Consider the following 10857-nt stretch of genomic DNA (forward strand, 5'->3'; position numbering starts at 1 on the left):
CATGGCTGGCTCTTAGCTCCCCCCTGGGTTTCCTTCTGATCACTGTCAGTGGCAGGGGGCTTCTTCCTGTTTTCCCTTTTGCCTCCCTGCATTGTGCCTACATATGCAAATTAACGGCCATTTTTGTTGTCAGTTAACTGCCATCGGAGTTGGCAGTTAATTTGCATATAGCCCTGATTAGCCAATGAAAAGGGTAGCGTCGTACGCCAATTACCATTTTTCTCTTTTATTAGTGTAGATAGCTCAATATCAACACCAAGAAATTGATGTTGGTACAGTCCCTAGAGCTTATTCAGATTTCATCAATTATATCTGAACTCATGAGTGTATGTAGTATATGTATGTGTTTATATATTCCGTTATTTTATTACATTGTAGCCTTGCATAATCATGACTACAATCAAGTATCCAACTGTACCAAAACCATAAGACTCCCTGGTGCGGCCCCTGTAGAGTCACATACTCCTAATCCCTAAACCCTGGCAACTGCTAATTTGATGTACATTTCTATAATTACGTTATTTCATGAAGGTCACATAAATGAAATTATGCAGTGTGTATCCTTTAGATTGGCTTTTTTCCCCACTCAGCATAATTTCCTTGAGGTTCATCAAGTATCCATTTACTCATTCCTTTTTTTTTTTTTTTTTTTTGCTGAGTGGTATTCTATAGCATAGATATACTACAGTCTGTTTAACCATTCACCCTTTCAAAGACATTTGGGCAGTTTCTTGGTGGGGGTTATTTTGAATAAAAATGCTGTAAACATTTGTGTGCAAGTTTATGTGAAGAAATAAGTTTACATTGCTCTGAAGTGTATGTCACATGACAAGTTCACTGTTAGTTTTGAAAGGTAATGCCAAATGTTTTTGAGAGTGGCTGTACCATTTTACATTCCCACCAGCCATGTATAAGTAAGCGGAGTTGCCATTATTTTTTATTTTAGCCATTTTGATAAATGTGTAGTGGTATATTCTAGTTTTAATTTGCATTTCTCTAAGGGTTAATGGCATTGAACATCTCCCAACCCTTACATCTAGGCTTGACTGTGTGACTTACTCTGACTAAAGAGACATTAGCAAACATGATGCAAGTGGAGGGTTCAAACTCGTGTGTGCATTGGGGCCTGCCTGTCTTGCTGCTCTTGGGAACCTTGCCACAGGCAGCACATGAATAGGGCTGGCCTAGTCTCCTGGGAGATGAGTGATGCCAAGCCGTTACCTCCACTGCCCTGGCTGAATACCAGCCAAGCGCCAAGCAAATGAGTGAAGCTGTCAACTGCAGACTGGTCACAAATAAAAAGTGAGCTCAGCTGATGCCACTTTTGGTGCAGAGATGAGCTGTCCCAGCTGAGGTCAGCTCATACGCTGACTTGGAATTACAGTGGGGCCTTGACTTACTAGTGTCCTGACTAACGAGTTTTTTGAGATACCAGCTGTCTCTCGGCTGATTTTTTGCATTGAGTTGATAGAGTAATTTGAGTTAACGAGCTCCTTAACGAGCTCTGTCTCGGAACGAATTAAACTCATAAGTCAAGGCTCCACTGTATGAGCAAATATATAGTTGTTGTTTTAGGCCACTAACAGTAGAATAGTTTGTTATGTACCAAAAGTTGACTGCTATATACTCATTTTAACAAATTTTTTAGTTAAAGCAATGCAAAAGCAGGATTTTAAACTGCCCATTAAACATAATCCAAAGTTTGCAATTATATATACATATATAATGTGTATATATATATATATATACATATATATATATATATACACACACACACATATATTATTACAGCTGTTCATTTGGAAAATAATACAATAATTAATAAGCAATATAAGAATAAACAGTTTCACATACAACTGTAATATATATATATATTATTCATATATATATGAATATTCTGCAATAAAATTGACAATCTTTTTAAAATAAAAGCCAAAGTTCTGGGGCATTTTCTTCTGGCTGCCCTCTGACCATTCATGGGCAAATTCTCATGTGACATGAATGTTTTCCACATGACTGAGCTTGCTGGGTTGTAATAGACAGGTTATTAAGGGACATTCATCCCAGAACTATTACCTCTGGTGGAAGTTTCAGGGAGGTTAAAAGGACCTAAATAGTGAAAATCTATACTTCAAAACTTCCATTTCAGCCTTCCTTGGAATATCAACTCATTCTTTTCTTGGCTGTGGAATTCTGTGTTCATTTGTACCGTGGTGAGCTGATGAGTTTCACCAGTATCCCTTGAGTAGGTTGCAGTGATGAGAAATGCAGAAATCTGGGCCTGGAGAGATGCTAGTGTGATGAATAATCTTCCACGTGTCCTTAGATCTGTTCTCCTACCTTCTCTGAGCCCTGGGAGGCCAACCTGTGTTGACTGCATGGATGACCTCTGATTTTCTTTTGCCAATAGGTAGCACCAACAGGAGACTGAACGTTAGGAACAGAGGGAGGTTGGGGTCCTTGTACCCCAGCTCCCATCCGGCAGGTTCCCTGTGGTCTGGCTTCCACCGAAGATCAGACTCCTGCCATGCATCCCTCTTCACACAACAACCTCTATTTCCAGGTTCTAGTAACCAGTTCCCACCTCACCCCTTCTTGAGCACCACACTAATCCTCATGCGCTTTTCTCATCCCTCACTTTTCTGCATCTGCCCACACCTTATCAACGCTCCTCAAATTGTCCACTGCAGTTTGAAATCTGTTTCTTGCAGGAATTCGGATGGATACTGCAGACACACATAGTCACGAAATAGGGTGGACAAAGCCCTAGAAAAGGTCTCCGCCAACAAAAACAGGAGCATGGAAAAAAAACTCTATAGTTTCTATTACTTCCTACACTCATTGTTAAGGTGAAAAATTGTCCATCAAATTCAAGTCACAGGTAATTCTGACTAACAGGATGACACAGAGGATGGTAATTTCCTTTTCGTAAGCCTTCTGGGAAGGGCAGTGGGCGACTTGTGACTAAAAAATTAGTGTTATAAGAAGTGTTCATAGGAGAACAATACCCAAGACAGGCAAAGTGACAAGGCAAAGCATGGAGGGGCCGCACAGGAAGATCTTACCCGCCCATCGCTTGTCAGGAGGATGGAGTCACTCTTTATGTCCCTGTGAATGACTCCTTGGTTGTGAAGGTAGGAGAGAGCCCTCAGAACCGACAGACACACAGTAGCAATCTGCTCTTCATTCATTCTAGAAAGGAAACAACATTTAAGGAACAAGGACAGATTTAAGAACATCCTTGACATGATCAAAAGAGGCAGCTCTCTTGAGTTCTAGAGAATCAGCCCATGCCTGGAAAACCTATAGGCAAAGAAAAGGAAGTCGTTGGCATCTGATTTGCAGAATCTAAGGCTGGGTACCAGGATGCCAGGGGCCAAATGTAAGCCAAGGGCAAGAGACCCCCATTTGCTGGCTTCTGGGTCATTACTGCAAATACACTACCATGGACATCTCTAGGTAATTCCTTAGGTATTGCCAAACCTCCTGGGTCCTGCAGAGGGAGTGCACTGAATAGCACCAAGGTTCCAGGTGTATCTGCTAGGTGACCTTGAGCAAGTCCTTTAATATCCTCGGGTCTATTTTTACTTACCTTGGAAATTGGAATAACCATGGTTCTCACCAAGGCTGGACTCAGGCAAAGTGGCCTTTGGATCTCTGAGACTCGCCCTGCCTCTCACTAGCCCTCCCTCGTCTTCCTCCGGGGACTGGAGGTTTCTTATGCTCCAGGTCCTTCTGTCAAGGACATTGGACCTGCTAAGTTAGTTACTAATAACTGAGTGTGAATGAATGATCCTGTAATAGATGGGCCATGGGAATGAGAAAGGCAAGTACAGCACCGCACCTGTGCTCCCACATATCATGGCTGCCCCCCTCTGAAGAAGGTGTCTGGTTTCAGAGGAGATTGCACAGGTGCTATGAGGTAGTTATTTCTAACCTGGGACTTCCTTGACAGAATGTATCTGAGCTTATTCATTTGATACAAAATAGGGATTGAAAAGAACCTTGACCAAGGGAGAACTCTAGAGACATGGATTGCCATCGGAAGATCCCTAGGGCAAGAAAGAAAGCCTCTCTTTTAGATATATTTTTTATTAATCCTATATAATAAAAGCCCAATATGCTAAGTGTCCAGTTGTCCGGTCAGCTATTCAACCAATCAAAACGTAATATGCTAATGAAATGCTAAGGCCACTCAACTGCTTGCTATGACCTGCACTAACCACCAGGGGCAAACAGTCAACTGATAGACCATTTGCTATGATGTGCACTGACCATCAGGGGGCAGATGCTCTGACCAGTAGGTTAGCTTGATGCTGGGGTCTGGCCATCGGGACTGAGCAAGATGGACCAGACACACCCTGGAGCCCTCCCACAGTCCCTCCCTGGCTGGCCAACCTCCCATGTCCCTCCCCAGCCCTGATTGTACACTGGTGAACTGGTGGGGTCCCTTTGCCTGGCATATGCCCTCTCGCAATCTGGGCTGATGAATCCCTTCCCTCACCCTCCCCCACCACCCCCACTACACTAATTTCATGCACTGGGCCTCTAGTTTTATATGTAAGTCACATCTGTCTTGTTCTTAGGTCACTTCAGTATATTTGTTTCTGCAAATTAAGATGATCTTATGTATTTTGCGGGTGGAAATGTCAATGGCTATACTGCAGAGTCCACCCACTGAAATGTTGGTGGAAAAGCTTCAGTGTCCTTTGGTTTTGAGATGGTCTGCTGCAGCCAGAGAACTGCAGACATCATGATCGAAATTTTGCCTCATTTTAATGGAGAAACAGTAGCATATATTTTCTTCACAAGGTTTCCCAACGCTTGTTTGCATTCCCCCTACTGTTTTCATCTGGATTCACTAATGATTTGGGTGCCATTTCAGTGAAATTAGCTTATATCCAATGCCTCTCCTTCATGACTATCCTCTTAACTCTTTGACACTTTACTTACCAGCAAGACTAAACTTAAAGTTTCCCAAATGTAACATTTTTTTATCTGTTCCTTAGAACATTGCTTCTCCAAATGTGGTACATGAATGAACAGCTTGGGCAAGGCCTGGGAGCTTTACAGAATGCAGAGCATTACTTCTCTCCACACTGAATCAGGGTCTGTCTTTTAATAAGATCCACAGGTGGTTTGCATATTAAAATTTGAGAAGCAAATTAGCATATACTCTTCGCATATACTCTTTCCTCTGACTTCAATGTCCTTTTTCTCCCACTTTCTGTCTTAGTGAACTATTTAATCTCTCAAAACCCATCTCAGATATCTCCCCTTTTTTTGTTCTTTTTTTTTTTTTTTAGAAATCTTTATTGATACTCCCTGATAGAGACATTCAGGAATTCTTCTATGCTGTCTACATACATCTTTCTAATTCTGCACAGGTAGTAAAGTATTTGTTTCTAATTTGTGACTTCCTTGAGGGAATGGTTTTCAGCCTTATTCTTTGTGTCTTTTGTATACCAGCATATCGGAAACATTCCGATACATTAAAATGATAAACACTTGATGGAATGACCACAACTGTCATATCAGGGAAATACATAGCAGGTAATTACAATGGTAATTAACTACTTGCAAGACTCTTTAAAAACAGAATTGAAGAATTTTTCTGTGTTATATAGGTTTGCTATTATGACATAAAACTTTGATCTCCCACTTCCCCTTCCTTCTCCAGGTACGCTTGGTGTATCAACACCTAGCAATGGCATGGCAACTCAGGAGAATGGAATTTAGTTTTAGATATCTATGTAGAAATGGAAAAATCTATTATTAGTCACTAAAACTTCATTCTCGGCAGCTTGGTGATTTTTAAAATCAATGGGTATTCATGAACTTCTGGACAGAAAGGAGAGTGTTAACTGAATGAATGAACTATATATACAGGATATTATAATAGGCACCTGGGGAATATAGAGGAAGAGGGTAGTCATGACCTTGATTTCAAAGTGCTTAAAATTTATGAAGAGTGCATAGGATAGTCATTGTGGCTTCACCCTGGAGGAGAATAACAAATATCTTGCATTGCTTGCCTGGATAATATTTTAAAAAAAACTTACCTGGTATGAGTGACGATGTCTGTCAAGGCACCACCTTCTAGAAATTCCATGACCACCCAGAGCTCGTCACTGACAAGATAGCTGTTGTACATGTCAACCACATTGTCATGGTGGTAATCCCGCATTATCACAACCTGGGCAAATGGAAAGAGACTTTTTGACTCGTGACAGTGAAATGTGGCTTCCAGTTCCCTTGGGGTGACATTTGTGCTGTGAGTACAATAGATTGAGAGTTGCTATTAGAAATAAAGGCAATCAAGTCAGCATATTGAGAGAAAATGGCAAGTCAACCAGGCATTGGTGGGGGGTTGGGGAGAATAAGGAGTGAGAATAGGCAGAACCAGGACAAAGGTTGCATCCACAGAGGGGGCTGAGCTGCCTGTTCTGGGGGGATGTGGTAAGATATCCCTAAGGATCTCCTTTCAAAGGCACCATCCATATTCTATGGTTGGTTAACCTGGTAAAGTATCACTAATTCATGGCTAAGTGAGTAAATGGTGAGTCTCACAAGTGAATGAAGTAAACAGTTAACTAGGGGTGGGGCCATGTGATAACAACTTAAAAAAATTTTTTTTTAAATATATTCTTATTGATTTCAGAGAGGAAGGGAGAGAGAGGAATATCAATGATGAGAATCATTGATTGGCTGCCTCTTGCATGTCCCCTACTGGGGATTGAGCCCACAACCTCAGCATGTGCCCTGACCGGGAACCATGACCTCTTGGTTCATAAGTCCACACTCAACCACTGAGCCACACTGGCTGGACCAAACTTCACTTCTTGGGAGAAGGTCTGGGTTGAATTTGAGAGAGGTTTGGGTTGAATATAGAGGATGGATCTTGAAGGTAAAAACAAATATGGCCGAGGCATCAAAAGGCTAATTAGAGTTTGTTTGCTGGAGAAAGCTTCCAGGAATTGCTGCCCTGTGGCTGCTTCTGGTGACATTTTTGGAATTAGCATTGAATAATAAATTATAGAGTTGTTTATATGAAATAATATTTGCCTTGTCTGTTCTGGCATTGCAAGAAATAGGTTGCAGAAATCATGAATTGTGGGCTGGGAAGAAGGTGAAGCCAACTCACCTGGTGCTGTCTGCGAGGTTCAGAGCATGGGAAGGAAATGAACACCTTGGGAGCTGGAGATCTTGGGGCGCTGGTGGCTGCACGTGAGCCACCACTGAAGACTCCAAAGTCACAGCTGATTGCATGTTTATAGTGTCTGTTTATTGTTCTGAGAGCTATATGTAGGTGGTACATTCTTTGCTAAAGACTGACATTGGAATCCTGACTTGATATCTTTAAGGCTTAGATTTCTCATCTATAAAAGCTCATCTCTCTCTTCAAAACCCCCTATAAAATCATTAAACACTCCAAAATGTTTTGTCCCTGGACACAAGTGCTCATTTTTCCTACCTATGTACATTTGGGAGCTCTCAAGTGATAAGAAAGTTTTAAAGATAAAATAAGAAAGTGAAAAAATAGGTGCAACAAATAGATAGAAAGGGTTAACTTCTTAATGTATCAAGATTTCTTACAAATCAGTAGAACAAGTGCTACCCCTCTAATTGAAAATGGTGCAAAGGCCATCAAGTCAATATAAAAATATAAATGTGGACTGTAAACATTTAAAAATAGATTCAGCTTCACTAGTAATAACATGTTAAAGCAGTAGATTTATTCATGTCTATCAGATTAACAAAGATAACAAGATAGCATCCAATGCTAGTGAGGGTAAAACAGGATTATTGGTGAAGTCCAAATTGGTACAAACTCTCTGGAAATGATATACCATTTCTCTAAGTAGAAAAAAATATAGAAAGAAAATACTGAAATATTAGCAATGGTATGTTTATTGGTTGTAGAATTATGAGGCTTTTCAAAATATATTTTCTGTATATTCTACAGGAAAAAATCATTATCCCTACAGTTAGGAAAAAACATTTTAAAGTTCCTAAAGAGTGATAGTCAGTCCATTGTTAAACTCTCCTTTGTTTATTGTGATGTAAAAAAAAAATTGGCTACAAAAGACACGGAATGTAAAATATACACTGAGTGGCCAAATTATTATGACCACCCCATCAGTACTTCATTGACACTTCCAAAATTACTGAATATTAAAAACTTCCTAAACAAATACTCTCAAGATTTTGTTATTATTATTATTATTATTTGCATAACTAATTCACTTCATTGTACTGATGGGGTGGTCATAATAATCTGGCCACTCAGTGTATATCTACCTACATAGAGTAGCATGAGGCTTTAGAATCTGACATCAACCTGCTGTGTGACTGTGGGCTGGCCATTTAACTAATGCGAGTCCAGATTTCCTTGTTGCTATGGTGATGACATCTTTCTGTTTCACAGAGTTGGGAGAATCACACCAGCTCAATGCTTGGCACAGTGGCTTATACACACGAAGTACCTCCTAAAGGCAGCAGCCATACGTGCATAGAAAGAGACCAGAGGGAAGGATTATGGGGGACGTTATTATTTTACTTTATATTTTCATTGTTTACTAATGTCCTAACATGTACATGTACTGTTTGTGAAATGGGAAATAAGTGTTACGTAAGTGAGAAAGGGTGATCTGGACATGCCATCTACCTCATTAAAAAGCAGCTCTCGCCTCTGCTGCTTTCGAAGATCCATTTTCTTCACTGCAACTTGTTTCCCTGTGTGTTTCTCGGTGGCGATGCACACGATGCCGGTCGACCCTTCCCCAATTTTGATAAAGTTGTCCAGGTACTCCCTGGGGTCTCCTGGGCTGACCACCAGCTGCAGGGCAGCCCGAAATTGTTCGTGGGACACCCTAGAGGGCTGCTGGTCTGAGGAGGAGCCCCAGCTGGGTGGGGGGTAGGTGCTGGAGGAGATGCTGAGAGAGCTCAGGTAAGAAGCAGTGGAGATGTACTGTGAGCTGGTCTGGAGGGAGGGGTGGTGGTACAGGGTGGCTTTGTGGTACCCAGATGGGTACTGGTGGCTGCTCGAGGAATAGCCCGCTTTGCTTTGACTTTGAGGTAGTTTGGCGGGGCCCCTGGGGTAGGTGTCGGACCCTGACAGTGGAGGGCTGAGAACCATCTGTGCTCGATCGTAATCCACCTGGGGAGACAGACAGGGATGGAGAATATGCGCCTGTTACATCTGAATGCCACAACCAGTTGGTTAGGGAGCTAACACACAGCTGGTCTGAATGAAGAGCGCCACTGCACACCTGGTCATGGGGGAGGCTTACCTTTCAAGGCCCCGGTCATCCCTGCTCCCACCTTTTATCTGACTTCCAATCTCCCCACCCAGCCTCTTTCTTTCCCTTTCCCTATCAAATTCCCTGGAAGCAGACTCTGAGGACAGGATTTGAATGCAAGTAGCGAGTGGGACATATCTCTGGAGTTATGAAGTGAGATAGGAGAGAGGAAAATACCAATAAAAGATGAATTTTTATAACCAAGTTTTATAAAAAAGTATGATGGTTAATTTTATGTTTGAGCTTGGCTAGGCTATAGTCCCCAGCTGCTTGGTCAAACACCAGCCTCAATGTTACAGTAAAGGTAATCTAAGATGTGATTAACATTTAAATCAGTAGACTGAGTAAAACAGATTACTCTCCTCAAGTGGATGGCCTGCATCTGATCAACTGAAGGCTTTCAGAGAAAAGGTTGAGGTCACCCAAAGAGGAGGGATTCTTTTATCTAGATGGCCCTTGGACCCAAAACTACATCAATTCCCACCAGAATTTCTAGCCTTCCAACCAGTCAACAAGATAGACTTTCCAGCCCCCACAATAACATAAACCAATCCCTTAAAATATCTCTCTCTGTACACACACACACACACACACACACACACCCCTTCCTGAATTCCCATACTAAAGGGTACTATATACTATTCACATACATAACCTAGCATGTATATAAAAGGGAAAACATGGCTCCTTACTGAAAGCTTTTATATTGTAGTCTCCCCTCACATTCCAAGGATACATGCCTAAAGCCCTGGATAGCACAGAACACAACATTTACTGTTTTCTCCTATACATACATATATACCATTTTACTTAAAAAAACATTTTACAGCTTCTCTCTGGTATATTCAAACTGCAGCATCACTACTCTTGCACTCTGGCTTCCTTATTAAGTAAAGTGAAGGTAACTTGAACATAAGTACTGTGATATTGAGACAGTTGATCTGATAACCAGGACAGCTACTAAGTGACTAATGGGAGTGGTGGAATATACAGCCTGGAGACACTGGACAGAGAGATGATTCATGTCCCTAGTGGGACAGAGTGGGATGGCATGAGATTTCATCATACTACTCAGAATAGTGTTCAATTTAAAACTTATAAGTTGTTTACCTCTGGAATTTTCCATTAAATATTTTCAGGCAGTGGTTGACAATTGAAACCACAGAAAGTAAAACCACGGATAAGGGAGGCTAGTGTATAGCATTAAGCTAAACATATGCAATGTTTCACTAAATAAGTACAATAGAGTTGAGAATAACCAAAGTTTGCAGGGATTTGTGCGTGAAAGAGAAATTTGGTCAGCCCTCAAAGAGACACCAGAAGGAACATTCCAGTCTGATTTGAAGAGTGGATTAAGGGGATTTGCAGGAGAATGGGGAGGACAGATACAGCAGGGGTATTACGTTTCTCTTTAGAAAACGTAAGAATACAAGTTAATAGAGCTCATAACACTCTCTAAATGCAGTTACTGTTCTAAGAATTCTCAATACTAAACAATGGAATTCTTCTGTGAAGGATATGGAACACTTGAATTACAAGCAAATAGAACCTTAAC

At 41.2% G+C, this 10857-nt stretch overlaps 1 protein-coding gene across 1 annotated transcript in view; it reads right to left on the reverse strand.

The window, feature by feature from the left end:
* The window catches only part of PAK7 (p21 protein (Cdc42/Rac)-activated kinase 7), a 174464-nt gene that overhangs the window by 16319 nt on the left and 147288 nt on the right, over positions 1-10857 (reverse strand). The window contains exons 5-7 of the mRNA XM_006758084.2: positions 8669-9160; positions 6063-6196; positions 3066-3192 (exon numbers count right to left, since the gene is read on the reverse strand). Of these exons, the coding sequence (XP_006758147.1) occupies positions 3066-3192; positions 6063-6196; positions 8669-9160 (753 nt within the window). The remainder of the gene's footprint in view (positions 1-3065; positions 3193-6062; positions 6197-8668; positions 9161-10857) is intronic.

Source organism: Myotis davidii, unplaced genomic scaffold (assembly GCF_000327345.1).
Source record: "Myotis davidii unplaced genomic scaffold, ASM32734v1 scaffold32, whole genome shotgun sequence".
In the NCBI taxonomy this organism is placed as follows: domain Eukaryota; kingdom Metazoa; phylum Chordata; class Mammalia; order Chiroptera; family Vespertilionidae; genus Myotis; species Myotis davidii.